This window comes from Bos indicus, chromosome 1 (genome assembly GCF_029378745.1).
Source record: "Bos indicus isolate NIAB-ARS_2022 breed Sahiwal x Tharparkar chromosome 1, NIAB-ARS_B.indTharparkar_mat_pri_1.0, whole genome shotgun sequence".
Lineage (NCBI taxonomy): Eukaryota > Metazoa > Chordata > Mammalia > Artiodactyla > Bovidae > Bos > Bos indicus.
Window position 1 is genome coordinate 57,062,761 of NC_091760.1, and position 20,793 is coordinate 57,083,553.

The following is a 20,793-nucleotide window of genomic DNA, read 5'->3' on the forward strand; positions in this document are numbered from 1 at the left end:
ACCAAGGCCAGCTGGGGTGAGAGACTGTCCAGCTCCTCCAGCAAAGAAACCTGCAGGGCTGGCCCTCTGACCCTGCATTTACAGGAAAGTGGGGCTTAGCTGAAATATCCACTGTGGCCTCAATCAGACTACAGAGACTCTGCAGGTTGCAAATTTAAGGGAAATGGGAAAATTCTGTTTTGTTCCGTGATGCAAGGAGATATTAATGAATAGAAACTTGTTGGCTTTAGATATTTTTCATTTTTGTGACCAAGAACTGTGTTTCTCAAAACATCATTTTTCTGTTATTTTTATTTTTTGAATTTATTTTTTATTAAAACATCATTTTTAAATGAAGGCCAAGAGGAAGGCAGTGATGTGGATGAGCAATTCATTGTTTTTGAAAATGAGGTAAAAGAGAAAATAATTCACAAAACCTAAGAGCATGGACTGGTAGATTTTTTTCTCAGTTAACCAAATGATAGGATAAGTGAAAAATCTTTGTTTTTATCTAGAATCTTATTGAATTACTACTAGAGATCACACAATCCAGTATTTTAAAGGAAATGAAAACCCTTTAGTTCATAAATAAGGAAATAGCTGCAGCCAAAATGTGTTTGAAGTCTCTTGCCAATAGCTTTTCCTATATGTCTTTCTTTGATTCGCACTGTCTTTCTCTTGCCTTCCTTCCCTTGCTGCTTCCTTACCTCTGTCTTTCTCTGTCTCGCCTCCGGGATGGGTTAGGGAAGAATCAATTGCCCCCATGATCAGGTTCCCTATGGGGCCTAGACAGTGTCCTGTGATGAGTTGGAAAGACTGTTCATCTCTTTGATTGATAACACCATTCTCTCATTTATGGGGTGTGACTGTCTTAGCCCAAACACGAGACTGATTCATCTGGCCTCACTATTGGCAAATCGATGGAGGCAGTCATCCAGGATGTGAAAAGAAATAATTCTGTGTTAGGCAAACTGTGTCCCATTTGACCAGGGATTTTTGTACCATAACTCGATCTAATTGCCCTGTCAACATTTAAACCATGTCCTGTATCTCTTTGCTGCATTAAAGTATCTTCATCTTGGTCTAGAATGCTTTTCACTCTTTTCCATCTCATCCTTATGCCCTTCCACATCTCTCTGCCTCTATATTTTTGTTTGTTTCTTCTTTGAACTCCTTTCAGTGAATATGTAAAAATACAAGACACTGCTGACTTGTTCAAATAACTAGACTTTTCTGCTTTCTGATTTTCTCCTTTAGCAAATGAGCCAGATAGGTTGTGTTTGGACAGTCTTATCCAGTCTTTAATCTATTTGGGGTGTCACCCAAGTGTATATCATAGTGATCCTGGCACAGAGTTATACTGCATATCTTATTCAGGACCCACTCTGCGTCCCCAGGTGATTCCTCAAATAGAATAAGCCAAAAATAAAAACACGAAAACCTTGAAATAAATACTCATATGTGTCACTGAGCCATTCTACATGCCCTTCATCCAGTTTATTTCTCCTTCCTGAACACCTTTGTTCTCTACCAGACCATAAACTGGAAGCTTCCCCTCTGCCACTTCCTGGATCCCCCTCACTAGTCTCCTATGACTTGACCTTCCTTATGGGGAGTCCCCTGCCATCACAAGTTTGTTCTCCCACAATCTTGATTCCCCCCGAATAATCTGTTTCTATCTATCACCCCTGCAACTTTTAGTATACTTGTTCCTGCTTTCAGGCCCTTCATTCTACCAGCATTTGCTGCTAATAAGAGGTCAGAAATAGGGCTCCTCCCATTACTATTGTATCTTGGTTTGGGTTCCCCTAAAAGAAAACTTTGAGACAAGGATTTGAATTAATTTATTAGAGAGATAATCCTAGGAAATATAGGAGTGAGAAAAATATGTCAAGGAAGGGAAGGAAGATAATAAAATGTATATAATCAAGCCAGTTAGCAATGTGGGCTTAGAGCTCACTCCCACTGGGACATTGTGGAAGAACACGCATCAGAGTTATCCGCGACAAAGGTGAGGAAGCTGGGGCATTATCCACAACTCCCCACCTACTACCACCATTAACCCTCTGGGACTTCCAGTCTGCCCTGTTTGTGGACTGAGTGAGTGTCCATAACCCCAGCAAATCTTCAGGAGAGAGTCATAGGTGTGCCCAGCAAGAGGCTGTATGGATGCAGCAGAGGCTAAGTGGATGTAGCAGACACTGATGGTAGCCGTGACAAGGGTCTTAATATTTTATCCACTGGTTCATAGAGGACTATGTCTGTTATACTCAACTTATCTTGAGGCTACTTCAGTTCAGCATGATGTTCTCAATGTCTGTTTTATGCTGTGCATTATCAATGCTATAGATGGAGAGATGAATAAAGCATCCTGGCTTTAGGAACTTACAGTTTAGCAGAACAACAAAATCAGTGAAACAGTCCCTGATCTTTTCTGATGCCAAGCAACTAAATAAGAACCAGGTGTTTTCCCAGTTCCCTTCAGGGGCCTTAACTTATGCTTTATTTCTAGACCTGTGGGCACATAGACTGTTCCTCTCTTTTCTCTGCCCACTGCCTGTCCCCTCCCCTCCCTCACATTCCTACTTTCACCTGCTCCTCTTGTTGCAGTTTAGTTGCTAAGTCATGCCCAACCATTTCGCAACCCCACAGACTATAGCCTACCAGGTTCCTCTGTCTGTAGAATTTCCCAGGCAAGGATACTGGAGTGGATTGCCGTTTCCTTCTCCAGGAAATCTTCCTAACTCAGGGATCAAACCCTCATCTCCTGCATTGACAGGTGGATTCTTTACCACTAAGCCACCTGGAAAAGCCCTTTTCACCTGACTCACCCATAATCATCTTTAAAGCATCAAATGTCCCCTCTTCCAAAGGCCTCCTCTTATTCCCCAAGATTGGGTTAGCAGCTTCTCTTAAAAGCTTTCTTCAAATCCTGCATGTCCCTAAAAACAGTTCTTATATCAATTCTAATTTCTAGTTTTTGTACATGCATTTTCCATGTAAATGTAAATTTCTCAATGAATATGATGTGTCTACCTTTGTTTCCTTGGCATCTAATATACTGCTGGAACACAGTGGGAGTTTAATAAATATCTGATGAGTTATGAATTTTTCACACACATGCGTGTGCGCGCACACACACACACACACACACACACACTAGTGACCAGGCAGGGTATCATTCAGGACCACTAACTAACTGTTTTATTTGCCTTTAAGCTAAGCCGGAAATCCCCATGATTGTGGAAAATAACGCCATGGATGTCATTGGAGAGGTGAGTCACATTAAAGCCTTTGAAAATTGACAGTATAATATGTCAAGGTGTGTTCATTTGCCTCATTGCTCAGAATGTTTTCTCAAAGGACCTAATCCAATTAATTTCTGATAGGAATAAAGGTAAGCTAATTTGATTGGTCAAGGCTGTATATTGTCACCCTGCTTATTTAACTTTAATGCAGAGTATCATGAGAAATGCTGGGCTGGAAGAAACACAAGCTGGAATCAAGATTGCCGGGAGAAATATCAATAACCTCAGATATGTAGATGACACCACCCTTATGGCAGAAAGTGAAGAAGAACTAGAGAGCCTCTTGATGAAAGTGAAAGAGGAGAGTGAAAAAGTTGGAGCTCAACATTCAGAAAACGAAGATCATGGCATCTGGTCCCATCACTTCCTGACAAATAGATGGGGAAACAGTGGAAATGGTGGCAGACTTTATTTTGGGGGGGCTCCAAAATCACTGCAGATGGTGGTTGCAGCCATGAAATTAAAAGACACTTACTCCTTGGAAGGAAAGTTATGACCAACCTAGACAGCATATTAAAAAGCAGAGACATTACTTGGCCAACAAAGGGACGTCCATCTAGTCAAGGCTATGGCTTTTCCAGTAGTCATGTATGGATGTGAGAGTTGGACTGTAAAGAAAGCGAGTGCTGAAGAATTGATGCTTTTGAACTGTGGTGTTGGAGAAGACTCTTGAGAGTCCCTTGGACTGCAAGGACATCCAACCAGTCAATCCTAAAGGAAATCAGTCCTGAATATTCTTTGGAAGGACTGATGCTGAAGCTGAAACTCCAATACTTTGGCCACCTGATGCAAAGAACTGACTCATTGGAAAAGACCTTGATGCTGGGAAAGATTAAGGGCAGGAGGAGAAGGAGAAGAGGATAAGATGGTTGGATGGCATCACTGATTCAATGGACATGAGTTTCGGTAAACTCCAGGAGTTGGTAATAGACAGGTAGGCCTGGCATGCTGCGGTTCATGGGGTCACAAAGAGTTGGACATGACTGATCGACTGAACTGAACTGAACTGGATTCTAGAAACCAAAAAGGAATCCTTATTTTCTGCCTTAGGGCTGTCAGAATGTATGATCTTGTGATCCTTAGTCCTTAAATTTCCTGGAAAAATTGTCTCAGTTGTTTACATTTCTGTTGACTAAAAATTGAAGTAGATAGTGAAGGAAACGTAGGGTGGAAAGCAGTGTGAATACTGATGTAAGAAGGAGGTTTTGCTCAGCTGACACTAGTTTGTTCTAATTCATTTCCTATATCAGCTTTCCCAGTGTTTTTATTTTTAAGTGATAAGAGGAAATGTGCCCATCTGAACTTTTTCAGAATTCTGGCTATTTTTAGGCAATATAGGAAGGGAAGGAGGAAAAGGAAATTGGAATCTGACTTTAATTTCTTGCAGGCAGTTCCCAGCCTCTAGTCTTTGGGATCTGGTCTCACTTCTCAGCTCTTCCTCCTATTGGCTGTGACCTTGTGCTAATTAATTATAACATCTTTGTAGTCAGGTTTCCCATGTATATGAAAGGGATGAGGAGAGTTTTTGCATATTGTTGTTGTTGTTAAGATGGCTTCCCAGGTGGCATTAGTGGTAAAGAACCTGACTGTTAATGCAGGAGATGCAAGAGACATGGGTTTGATCCTTGGGTCAGGAAGGTCCTCTGGAGAAGGGAATGTCAACCCACTCCAGTATTCTTGCCTGGAGAATCCCATGGAGAGAGGAACCTGGAGGGTTACAGTCCAGAGAGTCACAAAGAGTTGGACATGACTGAAGTGTCTTAGCAGCATGTTGTTTTTAAGAATGGAACAAAATAATGTGTGAAAAGTTCTTAGTTCATTGTTTGATATAGAGTGCTTAATAAGCATTTTCATTGACTATTATGTGTTGTTACTCAGCTGTCTTGTGACATTATGACTTCATTCAAACTTTTCAAAACCCCAAGTAAAATGAAGATTCTCCATTAATTTTCAAACATGTCCTATTAAATGGGATTAGAGAAAATTATACTCCTAGTTTCTTCTAGCCCCAAGAATATTAAATAACTTATGATATCTTGTCATATTTTCACTGAATATCAGTCATGTAATTTGACAGCTGCATACAAATCATAACTCAGGCTCTGTGGTATGATTTTAGATGAGTGTATTATCCAAGTCTTTGTATCTTTTGTAGATTTTATGGATGGGTCTCTTAGATTGTTATTGTAATCCTGGGTACATAGAAAAGGTTTCCATTTTTTGGTTCTGCCACAATTAATTTTCAAGTTTATTAGTGTACTTCATTTCAGTAGTTTAAATAAAAGATAATCTCATGATATAATGTTTGGTAGGTGTTTTTGTTTCTTGTGAGGATTTTCCTGTAGTTTCTTGGGCCAATGTTTACAAGTAATGTGGACTCAGTCCATGTATTGTTCTAATTCATTTCCTACACCACCTTTCCCAACTTTCCAATCACAAGGTTGGATCTAAGAATTTCAGTTTTTAAGAAAAGGACTTTGTCTTACGTGTCATCAGATTTTCTCTTCTGTACCCATACTTCTCTAGGCACTAACTAGAAAAACCAGAGAATGTTCCTTCCTGAGGAATTAGTGAATAATCTCTCACAACTCCACATAATCAGCTGCAGGACACAGCTTGTCCATGGATCTTTTAAGACCTTGCCAAACATTAGCAATTTCTCACTCTGATATTCTTATAATCCCCATTGTATTTTTAATAGCATATAAATTCTTCAAAGCCCTTTCACATACTTTTACCATGTGATACTCCCAATAAGCCTCTGAAATAGGTAGAGATCTGTCAAATCACAGATGAGAAACTGGGTTTGGAGAGTCTAAACCACCAGCTAAGCCACTAACAAAAGGCAGAACTAGGATGAGACTTTAGCATGCCCATACCCAGGCAGAACTGCATAGCAAGGAGATCATGCTTCAGGGGCCAACAGAAATGAGGTCAAATCCTGATTCGACCACTTTACCAGCAAGATAGCCTCATCAAGTAGTTAAGCTCTACGTGTCTCAACTAACCCATTTCTAAAGCCAGGATCATAATAAATATTATGTTGGGTTCTTAGGTACATTAGATTTATCCACAGTAATGAGTAAATAGCACAGAGTCAGTGTCTCAGAAATGTCTTTTTTCCCTGCCACTATTTATCTTGCACTCACTCTCTTTCACTTATTCCTTCCTCTGTATGTATATTCATAAATCTACTATGTGACTGATTTTCAGAGACAATGGGGAATAATGAAATGGCAGAATATAGATTGTGGAATTTGATAGATCTTGGCCTGAATTCTCCTTCATCACTATTAATTCTGGGCCTTAGACCTCAGATTCTTAGGTTCCTCATCAGTGAACAGGGACAATGATTCCAACCTCACAATGGTGACCTAAGGACCAAATGAGAGAACCATATGCAAAGTATCTACCATCTGGCAACCACAAGTGCTCAGTAATGGTAATTTCCTATCCCCATTCCTTCATCTCTTAGAAATTATCATGCACCTATGGAATGCCTTACTAGGTGCTACACTTTCACTACACCAGGAGCCCTGTGTTAGAGCAACAGGGATTTGAACTGTGTCTTCCAGTGTTACCAGTTAAAGTTACGAAGTGTATGGTTAATTTAGTTTTCCTGTAGAAGAGAAAAGTCCCCTGATAATTCTAACACTGAAGCCTTTCAGGCTTAGACATGCTAGAGAGTGACACTGACATTGTCACACCCCCTATCGATGTCATGTTCTTGCATATTTTCAAGGGCTTGGCTTTGCCAGGGCCCCCAACATGGCACACAGCCTTGCTGCCACAGCTCCATGGAAAGAAAGGGAGTCTTTAACCTAAACTTCAACAGCTACCCCCATCCCCCCGCACATGTAGCAGATTTTTGCTCTAGAGCAAAAGATACTGGGCTGAAGAGCCTGCCAACACAGCCCATAGCCCTCTATATCCACTCTGATAATGCAGCAAAAGAAGACACAGGAGAGATACAGGAAAACTACTCAACAGGGCAGTCTTTCCACGATGCAGACTCTTCCTGCTGCCTGTGCTTTTACTTGACCATCTCCATGGGGTCCTCTCCTTGTCACTCTCTATCATGTTTTATAAAATTTAGGGAAAAAACTAGAAAACAAACAAATAAAAAACTACTTCACATGAACAGGAAGCAAAAGCAAATGGGATTAAAATGCCTGAAAAAGGAAGAGAGGTTAAAATAATAAGACTCATGGAAAAAAGACACTGTAATCTTAAAACCAAACATCAGAGTTTAGCAGGAGAGCTCCATTAGCTATTTACAGAATTTGATTATTCATGTTTATTTAATTTTGGTTTTACAAAACTTGAGTTTCTGCGGATTTCTTATCCTTCTTAAACTCTATTCCTTGTGTGTGTGTGTTTTAGATATTGCAGCCTCTTTTTCCCTCCTAGCTCTTTGTGGCATAATAAGGCTCCTGAGTCCATATCTCCAGCCAGGTGATGACCAGCCACCACCATCATTTGCAGCAGTGAGTCCTGAGCTTTCACCACAGGTGAAGACAGTCCTCAAAGGGGCAACACACTTTTGGGGGGAAACCACAAGGGAAGTGAAGCTTTAATATCAGGCACATTTCTAGAAAAAGAGGGAAATACAAGGCTACACTACAGTGTGCGTTTTTCACGTCTGGTGTTTGGACTTGTGTCTTTTCCACAAACAGCTCACAAGGAAGACAAGATATGGCTGTTAGAGCTGCTGACAAGTCTAAGAACAAGCAGTAGAAAGGAACCACGTAGGTAAGGCCCGAATGAGGCAAGATGCCATTATTATACCAACATCTTGTCTGCTTTAGGGAGATGAATGACTGAAAGCACTCACGCCATCTGCAAGATGAGATACTGGCTTAGTCTCCACTTGTCCTCTGCATCTCTCACCATACCCTCCTCCCCACTCCCAACCCAGTTTTAAATATATGTAAATAATAAGATTTAATAGGAATCATCCAAAACAAATCAGCTCCAGCACAAAGACCAGAGTGGTTTCCAGGTTGATCCTATTCAAATCCTGTGTTAACATTTTAAACATGTTCTCAGCAGCCCAGGGAATTTACCTCTCCTTATGGACCACTGGATTCCTTTTTTTCAAAGCATCTCTGAATACTTAAAGATGAACAGCTTTCAAAAAATTGGAGAAAAAAGCATTGGCACGTAATGCCAGTAATCTGAGGCATATAATCTGAAACCTACTGTTTAAATGAATGAGTGATCCATGTAGTCTGTGGATACAAAACAAAAGCAACTTTACTCATTAAAACTGACCTCAGAAGTGAAGAAAATGTTCTCTGCCCTTCATTCTCCCAGACAGTCAAGGTCTCTTACCTTTCCATGGTGAACTTTCTCTGGGGAGCTGTCTTTCTCATCTTCACATTACTTCTCTGTCCCTTTTTCAGTTTTCTGCCTCTCTTCGTTCTTTCTCCTTATATAGCCCATCTCTCCACCTTTTTCTTTTTCTTTCTGAGTTTCTTTCACCTCCTCCTCACAAACTCCTCCTTTAACAAAGCTTAATATGAAATTGAATTATGTTTTTAAAATATGAACAAATTTTTATATGCTCTACTCTTAATGTTTAATTCAAGTGAATTGGAAAGTCTTTAATTCTCTGTGATAATTATCCATTAATTACTTATCTGTTAGATTGCTGGAAGGACTTACAGGATTAAGATGGGTTATTCTGATAAAACAGCTTTAATATAAGACTGCAATAATGGGAGAAATATATACATTGAAAGAGTCTGGAGATCTCAGGCCCACGTTTCTTTTTTTCTTCCACTGCTGGGTCCCACAGAACCAGCTTTACATCCAGTTCTTAAATCAACACCAGAACGTGTGCAAGCACCTTGTCCCAGGAAGCCTGGGCTCTGCTCATCGTGGGGTCTCCAGAATGAGCTGGCCACATAGGCATATCCCAGCCACCCATCCAGTCTCAACCATCAAAACCTTCAGCTCCCCCAAAACCAAGTGCTAGGCATAAATCCCATTATTCCCACTCATTGAGGCTGACAGCCTGGTACATTCTGCCCCCAAATAACTCACAGACCCATGGTTAGTATATTTTAAAGTTTTTGTGAATACTGTTCTAAGGAACCTTAGCTAAGATAAACATTTGGCCAATTCAGACATGCTGAGAATAACCCATACTGTTCTTTCTCTTAAAAACAAAATCCTACCAAGCTACTTTCCTGTATATTTAAGCTGGAACTAAAAGGACTTTTTTGCTATGGGTCTAAAGTCAGTGTTTTCAGAATAAATTTCTCCCAAGCCCCCGTTTAAACAAAATGAAAGGGGTGAGCTGCCCCAGACTGGTCTTTCTCTCTCTGGCAGGCCTCCTTCTCAGCCCTCACCTTCCGCCTCATCTCTAGGATGGCCCTTTCCACCTCCTCCAGGGCTCGTTCTCTCCTCTCCACTGCCCGCTCCCGCCATTCCACCGCCCTCTCCCTCCTCAGAAGCTCCTTTTCTCTTTGGCTGGCCCATAAAGCCAGGGCCCCCATCTGCTCCAGGAGCCTGGCCCAGTCTCCCTCAATACCCGTGGGGAGCTGCGACCCTTGAGGCCTGGGGTCCTGACGCTGCCCAGCTTGACCGTGGCCGCTCTTCTCCAGCTCGTCTTTGTGCATGCTTTTCAGATGCTTCCATAGGGCTGTGGTGCCCACGTTAACCCCAGGGCCCCGGCTCACCTGCCTGCCACACAGGCGGCAGGTGGCATATTGGTTGGGGTGGTGCCCGGCACGGGCAGGGGCCAAGTGGAAATATTCCCAGGCCTCAGAAAACCGAGTCCCCTTGTTGTGGGGCATCGGGGTGGGCGTGGCACCGACAAAAGGGGCTACAGGTTCTCCCGCCTCACTGATCTCCTCCTCCTCCTTCACTTCCAAGCGCCCTTTTGCCTTCATCCTGTTTCCATCCTCTTCCTCTTCTTCCCGCCTCATCCTGTCTCCACTTTACAGCTTTCCTTGAGCCAGAAGTCTCTAAAGCTAAAAGTGTACTTGGGAAGGGACTGGGTGACTCTCAGGGATTTGCAATAGTGGTCAAAGGCTGGCCACACCTGGGAGGTGTGATGTTTCCTCCTTTCTGCTTCACTGGAGAGTCAGGGTGAGTCAGAGCCAAGTAAAATGGCCTTTGGGGCTCGCCTGTACTTTCCCTCCATGACCCGGATACGTGCTGATCCCTCCTTGGCTGGGCCAGAAGACAGGATAACTCAGTGAAGCAATTATTAATACAAAGCTTTCCAGTGAGCTCAGTGTTCAGTACCTCAACCAGCACCACAGGTGTTTTTGAATACTGAGAATTTCAGGTATTCTCTTGATTCTTCTCCTGGCTGCTTCCACTGCTTCGGTGCTCCCGGAGACCTGTGTGATGCACTTTGGAGGCAGGAGGAGCAACCTCAGGGTTCAGGCTGTCCAGAATACCAGAGCGAGGGCCTCACTGGATCTCCCTCAGTGTGGGTAGAAGCGAACAGAGACTGATGCTAATGTAGAAGAGACTCGCTGTTCCTCTGAACAGATGCAGAAGTCAGTCCAGAAGCTACAAAGCCTGTCAGGGTCTGGGAAATACAGTTCCCAGTGTAAAGTCAGCTTGCCCCTAGAGAGGTTCCTTGGGGGCTGGGATTCTAAGAACTCCAAACAGCAGGCTTAGCTGTTTTCAGCAGGAGGAGCTGGCATACCTGGAGGAGAGAGCAGGGGAACACATCTCCACAGCCTGGTTGTGTCAGGGAGACCTCAGCAAGCAGCTCACCACACTCCACCTTCCTGAGCACCATCACCTGCAAAGCCAACAGTGGATGAAATCTTCCTGATGGCAACTTCCTCCAGATGTTTGGTGTAGGGACCCCCATTTTAAGGATAAATTAACACATGGAAAGTTATGGTACATTTTAAAAAGAGCCTGACTGCTCTCTCTTAGATCATTTTTTAAATGATTGAGAACCTTATCCATCAAGCTTTGCCACCCTGAGCAATTCGGAAGTACCACCCAGCCCCAAGTGGGTACGTACTTACCGGCAAGCAAGGCTTAGGACTGGTCTCTGAGGGTTCCGATGCAGGGAGTGCTCCTACCACGTTGGAAGGTTGTTAGCTGCCTGCTGCCACCAGGAGGAGGGCACTCCACTTCCTGTTCCCTCCCACTTCCAGAGAAGCCTTGTTTCTACATGGGTGTGACCATACCTGTAGGGTTTTTCTGCAATAAATGCAGACCTTTTCTCCTTCTCCTTCCACCACCAAAAAAAGTTGTCCCTGGCAAATGTTGTGAAGTAAAACAATAAATCAAGCACCTACAAGTCTTAGTCGTTTCCAGAAGACTAGATCATCTGGCCTCTCATCTCAAGCAAAGAAGATTTAAGACATGGGAACGGTGGAAAATGGGCAAAAAAAGAAACCACATGCCTTGAGGATACCTGTGATTTCAAATATTTTGTCCAGTTGTCAGGCCATGGTCTCCATTGTTGGTTGGAAACTATTGGTATTATAAATAAAGTCAGTAGAAAAGTCAGAGAACTTGCAAAAAGGGAAGATTAAATAAAAGGACCCTTCTCCCGCAATTTAAAGAAATATAGAAAATTTGAGATTGATTTCTATTATATTATGTAACTAGAATTGGAAAAGCTGAAATCTGTTGGCTTCTACTTTCAGTTGAAGTGAAATAAAGGGATAATCACAACTTAAGCAAAAAATATAAATTTACAGATAGATAGATTTTAGAAGGAAAACCTACTAAGAGGAGACAAGCACATTTTAAAGATATCCATGGGAGGAAAAACCTTGAGTTACAGGAAGAAAATACAGAAATGGTAGAATAGAAAACATGTAGAGACTAAAAGTTAAATTTCAAGTGAAAAGTAAATGTGTGGGGCCTGGAGAGACTCCAAATAGAAATGAAGAGTTGGTAAACAAATAGGGGAATTTATTTTAAGGATTTTTCTTTCTAGACTAATAAGCTAAATATTTTCAAACTGATTCTGTGAAAAGTCCTTTGGAAATGGTCCTGTCCAAACTTAACCAAACTGAATATGGGATCATTTACAAATGGTCACCATTTCAGTATTTCATCTGTGGAAATAAAAGAATGATCAGTGTTGCAGCCAGATTTGGATTTATTTTTCCTGACTTATCAATCTCATCTTGCTCCAGCCTCTGCTTCCAACATCCCCAACTCACACCCAAGTCCATGAACCAATCCATTGCCCATCTTTTGTGAATTTCCCACTACTTTCCACCTGTAGGTTCCAGGCCTGACTCTTCCCTGTCCATAAAATATAATTGTGCCAAGTTGTTCCCAGATTTCAACCTTCTCTGCACTCCCACAGAACTCTCCAAATGCTTTTTGGCACTTTCTACAGAATTCTTTGTGGTATTACTCACTTATACCATATGGACTTAGAATAATGTGCTGGAGAAACCAATAATTTGCTTGTTTCGTGAATACTTCATAAACAGACTCACACTGAGTGAATGATTTTGACTCCTCAGCAGAGAAATGTGTGTGTGTGTGTGTGTGTGTGTGTGTGTGTGTGTACATGTTTGTATGCATATGTACATAAACTCTTGTTCATATTTATTTCATATTTTTTTCATATCTGACATGTTTTTCTTCTTAATCCTTTGAAAGTTAACAAAGAAATACAACTTGGCTTGCTCAGCAAAATCACATATGCTTGACATTTCATAACATGTTTGACTTCAGTTTGAACTAGTTTAGTCTGAAGTTTTTCAATTTTAGAGACCAGAGGAGTTTCAGGACAAGAACAATATTCCTAAGCAAAATCTTAAAACACTGTCTAGAGATGGTATAGAATATTTGAAACCTGAATCATTCCATGAAATCTGAATTTAGAAAACTTACAGGCATGAAATCTTTTTAATATTTTATTGAGTTAACAAGAGATTTCTTCAGTGAGCCAGTTGCCTTTACAAAGTAATGGAACTCCTACTCATTCCTGATATTACCATATCATCATCTTTTGGTAGATTAGATGAACATAAGGAAAATGAATCATGAGAGGGACTAAAGGTATTGACATTAATACAAACCTTTACACATTTTTAAAACATTTTTTTCACTATAGATCCTATACAAACCACCTAGATAAAATCAGTCTTTGGCATTTTGTTGGATTAAATAAACTGAATTCTCTTTCCTTTACTTAATAAGAATATATTTCAGGAAACCTACTTTTGCTTTTAAGACACAAAGAGACAGAATTTCATGGATCTGAATTCCTGTCACTTGTCTGCATCCCCATTAAGCGCTGAATGGGTGGGAAATCTGGGGCTTTAGTGTTTGCTATCTACCATTTTGGATACAACAAATAACCTCCTCTGAAAGTCTCAGTATTTCCTTGGGGGTTTTACAGTGATGTTCTGAGGGATGTTCATTTGCACCTTGGTGAGATCTCACCAGAAAGATGGGACTTAGTATTAATCTTAGATTTGGTTTCTCAGCTCTGCTCAAAATCAGACTTTTTGGGCATAACTCGTCTGCGGGGGAATTGGCACACCAAGCATTACATATAGGTAACAGTTCTTTACTAATTAGCATATTCATCAATTGTGAAAAATATTTGAGAATTAAAAACTTAGGGCTGGCCACATATAAAATACACAGATCTCTTGACAAGAAAACAAAACTATAAAGAGGATTATAATTTTCTAGTGTCTCAGATAAAATAATGAAGATCAGATAATACCTTATGCATATTTTCACCAGGCTCTTGAAGAAACCATCATCTCACAAAAACAAACACAGTGTTGGGAGAAAAAATAATAATAATAAACTAACCCTACTGCTAAGCTCCCTGGTTTTGTAACATAAGCTATCTGCTTTTCTACTTGTTTCTTATTTTAATGCAACGTGTCTTACCAGGAAATATTTTTTACTGAGATTAAGGTAACACCTCCAGTTTTACCATCAACTACATTCCACTTCCTTTAACCATTCGGTGATTCTGTGCCCTGACTTCCCCATCAGTCAAATGGCAGTAATAAAGTGGGTCCTACCTAGCCTATAGGATTGTTAAGATGATGAAAAATTAATTAGGTAAACTCTTTACAAGTCAAAAGTGAAATATTTATATTAAATGGTTTCTGTAGTTGTTGCTACAAACAGTACTTTACATTATTTGAGGAACAAAAACAACCAAAGTCTGGGTCTCTTTTAGCTTTTGGTCTGACAGAATATGCTTCCCTGGCCCCTGCCTGTTATAACCTCTTCCTATTCTTTGGTTTCTATTTATGCTATTTTATTCTGCCTATATAGAGATGTAATCTTCCTTTTCAGAACTCAGAATCCAGATTTGCAACAGTAGTATAGTTCTAGATTCTTCTTAAATTGACCTTGAATTCTAGCTGTTAATTTGTAACATATCTATAGGTGATTGCCTTAAATAGGCAATAGTTCACATTTTAAGCAACCTCTTAAAGGTAAGCACTGCCTTGTTAAAAGTGGAAAGGACTTCCCTGATGGTCCAGTGGTTAAAACTTTACGCTTTAACTGCAGGGGGTGCAGCTTCAATCCCTGGTCCAGGGAGTTCCACCAATAAATAAACAAATAAAGTAATAAAAATGGAAAAAGTAATTTTGTGCCAATTGGCCTCATCTGAGGCCCGGTGGAGATGTATGTGGCACCAGTTTCTTCTGAATTGGCAAATAATTCTTTCCATATTCTGTCTCTAACCCTAGAGAATTTTTACCTGCTCACTGAGGAATGTATTTCCCACAGCAAACCTCACCTGGTTCATACAGAGGAGCTTCCCTCAAGGTGAAAGAGAAGGTAAGGAAATCAGTCAATGGAAGTGGGTTTGGCAAAGAAAGACAGAAAACAAATAGAAGTTGCCACTGCCCAGGTCGGTCTTGGCATTTAAGAACAATTTTTATTCCAAGAAAAACATCATCTTGCCTACCAAATGCCATCTTCTGATACCTCATCTGGCTCCTCCAAGGAGCTTAAATCAACAAACAAATAATTTCTATTTTTCCTTGCAAGGATCTGGGTAGGGTGGGGGTGGAGGACTGAAGGAAGTATATGTAAATAAGTTGGCTCCATGACAAGGAACAGGTTCATCAGGAGGATTAAAAGTTCCTGGAGCAGAACACACATGGAGACAAGCTCAGGTGAGAGTGTACAAAGCCATGTTTTCATGGTAAACACAATAGACACTGCCAGAACAATCTGGGCCATCTCCTGTCTGGGACAATGGCCCTTCTCCTTTCTCCAGAGTCATTTTTCCTCAAAGCTCAATATATTTTCAGCAGTAGCAGTCACATATTTCTTGCTGCATTATCTTTAATTGATAAAGTTTTATGTCTTTGTTGATGAATGATTTTATTGATCCACTTGACTCATGTTGAATTATTGGTTTTGTTACTGGATCACTTTAAAAACAATTCACCCACAATAATGACGGGATGCAATCCTGCAAATATCTGTTAAGGGTCATTATAGATTTGTTCATCATAGACATGTTAGAAGGGTCATTATCCTTACAACCATGAGGCCAGGCACTGTGGCCAGAATTTTACTAGCACACAACTGCATGTAGTTATTACTTTGGCAAGTGCTAACTTTAGAATTAGCATTTAGAACCTTCAGTGTCAAGAAGCTGTGAAGCAAAAGTTCTGAGCTACAGGGACAGAGTTCTACATTCATGTCCTGCTGCCATGTATGCTATTTGGAGGTGGTACCAACAGTGGCGGTTAAACAGGATTCTATTTCTAAAGAAGACTCACAGGACCCCAAATGATAGTGTTATAAATAAATAACAGCTTATTTCAGGAAAAGGATATAATCTAGCAACAATATCCTTAAAGTAAGGATATGGACCTCATGTACACATGTGAAAGTGAAGGGAAAGCGTTAGTCTCTTGGTCATGTCTGACTCTTTAGGACACTATGGATCATTGCTGGCCAGGTTCCTCTGTCCATGGAATTCTCCAGGCAAGAATACTGGAATGGGGGCCATTCCCTTCTCCAGGGGATCTTTCCGACCTAGAGATGGAACCCAGGTCTCTTGCATTGCAGGCACATTCTTTACCATCTGAGCCACCATCCATCCCATGTATACATTCACAGCACCTCAAAGTGGAGGACCCAAAATGGAGTCTCAGCTGAGGTTGTTTTATATTTTTCTGACCACTTGGGTGTATTCTTGCTACTACTCACTCTCCACACAAGAGACCTCCCAGGATCTCACTCAGGCCAGGGACAAATCATCAGTCTCACAGTTATCAGCAATGCTGATGAGCTGGGAAAACTTGTCCCCAGACCCACTAGACCCCTGATTATAAATAAAGCAACACCTTTAACCAATATATTCCATACCTTGACCACCGATCAATGCCATATAGGAGCTTGAACAAAACTGTTCAGTTTAATTCCAGGCCTGCCAGACAAATGGACAAGAGCTTCAGTTTGACCGCCTTTAGACTACACCACTGTAAGCTGAACTGTCTCCAGCCATGCCCTGGCATCATTTTACGGCTCCTATGGGAAATGTTGGTGACGAACCTTGTTCTTATCTGTCTTGTAGAAATGTATACCACTAGTGAAAAAAGAAAAAACAAAGATGGATTTTGGGAACTGAAGTCTGTTTTGACAAGTGTATATGATAATAAACCAGCCCACTCAAACAACCTGACCATCTGGTGTATGGCTCTGTCTCCGGCCCCTGGACACAAAGTGTGGAATAGCTCATCTGAAAAGATCACATTTTTCTTGGGTGAGTTTTCTATTTAATGAGGTCAACAAGGGGGTGGCCAAGACTGCCATAAGTTCAGAACATTTCTAACTAAAACAAATAGAATACTGATTGTTTCCATGATATTTTAATCTCTGAAAACTCTCTCTACACTATTCAAAATTATTCGATTTCAAAGTATCAAACATTTTTTGACTAAAGGGACTCTACTGAAAAGAATTTCTTCAAATAAAAAGTACCTAATTCCTGTTTCCAAGAATTTCTAGTGAATACAGTGAACTTTTTGTTCAGATTCAATTAATAATAACTCAATTAACTAGCATTTTTGTTATTCTACCATATAATGAAATTTAACACTAATATATTGATAATCAAGAGAGTTTTTAAAATCCTAAAATTACTTCTGAGTCTATAAAAGCATTCATTTATATACAGCATATTCCATTCTAATTCTTAGGAATGGATAAGCCATGTTGTGTATGCGTGTTTGCTTAGTCATGCCCAGCTCTTTGCTACCTCATGGACTATAGCCCACCAGGCTCCTCTGTCCACAGAATTTTACAGGAAAGAATACTGGAGCAGGTTGCCATTTCCTCCTCCAGAGGATCTTCCCAACCCAGGGATCGAACCCGCGCCCCTTATGTCTCCTGCATTGATAGGCAGATTCTTTACCACCCTACGACCAAGGAAGCCTGGAAAAGCCATGTATACCATATCATGATTTTAGTACACCTAGATTTGAAGCACAGAATCTCACACAGAGGATTTTTATGACTTCAAAGTTGGTATGTGGGATCATTCTACTTATTGCAACATTTGATTAACCAGAATACATTACTCTGAACCGGATCAAATAATAAAGATTTACTACAAAAAAGGTGTGAACAAATGTCTTAAAAAAATAGTGACAACAGATTGCCCATAAAAAACTGAAGTATGAAGTGACAACTGTCAACTATTCTTATGTAACAACAAAGTAATACCTATAAAACTTAATTTTGCAAGTCATTATTACAACTCTGCAGAATCACTGACATCTTTTACCACCTTCCTATTTTCAGAGATATTATAGTCTATAACTTACAAAAAACAGAATAATTTATGAGGGAAAATTTTCCCTTTGTTTCAAGGCTACAGTCTGCATATTGGGTCCTTCCCAGCCCTGACACCAATGCCAGTGGTTGGTTCCTGTGAGCCTTGGACGGGGCATGTGGCTCTGTAAGTGCATCCCCACCCTGCAGAAACAGGTGCCATTCAGACATCAGGACAGTAGCATCGTCGCTGCATCCCTGCCCATTCACCTCATTCTGTGAACTTTGAATTAATTATTCAGGAACGGTCATGAAATATCCGTACTCAACGTGACCTAATTCCCTCAGAAACAAGTGCTCCTCCTTTCCAGGGCTACAGTCTTGGAAGAGGGTAAAGGTAGATCGTTCTCACATAGATTTCCCAGTAGCTTTGGCAGAATCCTAAATCATCACAGACAGATTTTGTTGTTCTTGTTTAGTCACTCAGTTGTGTCTGACTTTTTGCAACCCCGTGGATTATAGCCCACCAGGCTCCTCTGTCCATGGGATTTCCCAGACAAGAATACTGGAGTGGGTTGCCATTTCCTTCTCCATGGGATCTTCCTGATCCAGGGATTGAAACCACATCTTCTGCATTGGCAGGCAGATTTTTTACCACTGAGCCACCAGGGAAGCATCACATTTGAAAAATATTTTATGATGTTAAGACTGTCTCTTGGTTTTTTGTTATTGTCTAAAGACTATTTTTTAGAGCAATCTTAACTTCACAGCAAAATTAAGAGGAAGGTACAGAGATTTCCCATACGCCCCTTCCCCACATGTGCATCTTCTCCCTCATTATCCACATCACCCACCAGAATGGTGCCTTTGTCACCACTGATGAACCTACACCAACACAAAACAATTGCCCAAAGGCCTTAGTTTACTCTAGAGCTTCCTCTCGGTGATGTGCATACTACGGATTTGGACAAATGATGTACTCCTCATTATAGTGTCATAGAGCCCTAAGTTTTCACTGTCCTAATATAGACTTCTTTCACTTAATAGTATGCATTTAGGATTCCTCCATGTCTTTCCATGGCTTGATAGGTTTTTTTAGCACTGAATAGTATTCCTTTCAATAAGTATACTGCAGTTTATATATCCATTCATCTACTGAAGGACATCTTGTTTGCTTCTGAGTTTGGGCAATTAAAATAAAGCATTTATATCCTTTTCCCATATAGGCCATTCACTTTACTATACACCTGAAACTAACATACATTGTAAATCAACTATACTCCAAGAAAAATTTTTGAAAAGTAAAGCTTCAATAAACATTCATGTGCAGGTTTGTGTGGGTCATGTGTTTGCAAATCATTTGAGTAAATACCAAAGGGCACAATTGCTAGATTGTATTGTAAGAGTATGTTTAGATTTATAAGAAATCAACAAATTGTCTTTGAAACTGACTATATCATTTTGCATACCCACCAACCAGCAATGAAGGAGAGTTACTATTGCTCTACATCTCAGCCAGCATTTTATATTGTCAGTATTCTAAATTTCAGCCATTCTAACAAGTGTAGCAACATTTCAGTGTTGTTTCAATTTGCATTTTCTGATGATATATGATGTGGAGTACGTTTTCATATGCTTATTTGCCAAATGTATATTTTCTGTGGTGAGATGTCTATCTCTGGCCCATTTTTAAATCAGGTTATCTGTTTTCTTATTGTTGAGATTTAAGAACTCTTTGAATATTTTGATAACGATTCTTTATCAGATGTGTCTTTTGCAAATATTTTCTTCCAAGCTTGCCTTCTCATTCTCTTGAACTGTATTTGGCTTTAATATCAGAAAATAGTGAATATTTTTAAGGTAATAAGGAAGAGCACTGATTCTGGTACTCAAAGCACACCATAATTTCAATTTTACAGGATAGCCCTGCTCTAGTATAATTTTAGGCTCTGAGCAGATGGTTAATTTTAAATTGTCAAATGAGTTTTCATCCTTTACAATCAAATATTAAAGATAATCAGTCTTAAACAGTTCAATTTCCCAAAATTATAGCTTGCATTCTGCTCATATTCTGATATCTATCTTCATGAATGATTTAGAAGATACAGTTGAGGCTCCACAAAGCACTGTCATTGCAATATCATATTTTCCCATTTGTTATAAGTTCTTAAACATTTACTTGCAAACATGCTTTCTGCCTGCAGTAGTACTGCTGGATGCTTCACAAACTCTGGAGAAAGTTCTGACGCCTTGCGCAAGGATCATTGCCTTGCGGAAGAGTCAGACTATTATTGTAGACAGATATTGAGATGAAAACGCAGGAGATAAATCTGTCTCTCAGTGCTAAAATAGAGAAATTCTGAGACTATTATATAACAGAAAGGATATTTAGAGAGAGAAGGGGAGGAGATTTTGCTCTCTTTTGTTCCCAGAAAAGAGTAATAATGTTGGAAGGCTAAAAGGTAACAGCCCTCTGAGGTGCTTCCTTCCCCACCTACCCCTATCTTCCAGGACATTCAACTGCTCAGTGATTCTTACTCTAGAAAATTCAGGAAAGGGAGAGGATCAAAGTGAAGGTGACTTGTCAGGGAGCTATTCATGATTCAACAGTAGTTAAAAAAAAAAAAAAAGAATACTCTTTATAAAAATATTCTAACATGTCAACCTAGTCAATGAGAATGTCTAATATTGTAGTGGTGCAGAATCAATGTTTTGACATATGCAAGGAGTTATTTTGTTTTGGGGCAGTAAAGGGACTATCTTATATTGTTTCAATTCAAAA

At 40.2% G+C, this 20,793-nt stretch overlaps 2 protein-coding genes across 5 annotated transcripts in view; one reads left to right on the forward strand and one right to left on the reverse strand.

Moving 5' to 3' along the window:
* CD96 (CD96 molecule) overlaps nucleotides 1–20,793 on the forward strand; it is a 96,902-nt gene that overhangs the window by 27,207 nt on the left and 48,902 nt on the right. For all 3 annotated transcript variants that reach the window (XM_019977462.2, XM_019977394.2, XM_070787585.1), the window contains exons 5-7: nucleotides 3,199–3,254; nucleotides 14,966–15,056; nucleotides 16,813–17,001. In XM_019977462.2, coding sequence (XP_019833021.2) covers nucleotides 3,199–3,254; nucleotides 14,966–15,056; nucleotides 16,813–17,001 — 336 coding nt within the window. The remainder of the gene's footprint in view (nucleotides 1–3,198; nucleotides 3,255–14,965; nucleotides 15,057–16,812; nucleotides 17,002–20,793) is intronic.
* Nucleotides 8,969–11,841, reverse strand: ZBED2 (zinc finger BED-type containing 2). Of its 2 annotated transcripts, XM_070787596.1 has the most exons (3): nucleotides 11,291–11,841; nucleotides 10,957–11,055; nucleotides 8,969–10,836 (listed from the first exon to the last, which is right to left on the reverse strand). In XM_070787596.1, the coding sequence occupies exon 3, from the start codon at nucleotides 10,220–10,222 to the stop codon at nucleotides 9,569–9,571; it is 654 nt and encodes a 217-aa protein (XP_070643697.1). In that variant the 5' UTR covers nucleotides 10,223–10,836; nucleotides 10,957–11,055; nucleotides 11,291–11,841; the 3' UTR covers nucleotides 8,969–9,568. The 2 variants fall into 2 exon arrangements, with proteins under 2 accessions (XP_070643697.1, XP_019833145.1); XM_019977586.2 differs by having other exon boundaries at nucleotides 8,969–11,055; nucleotides 11,291–11,839.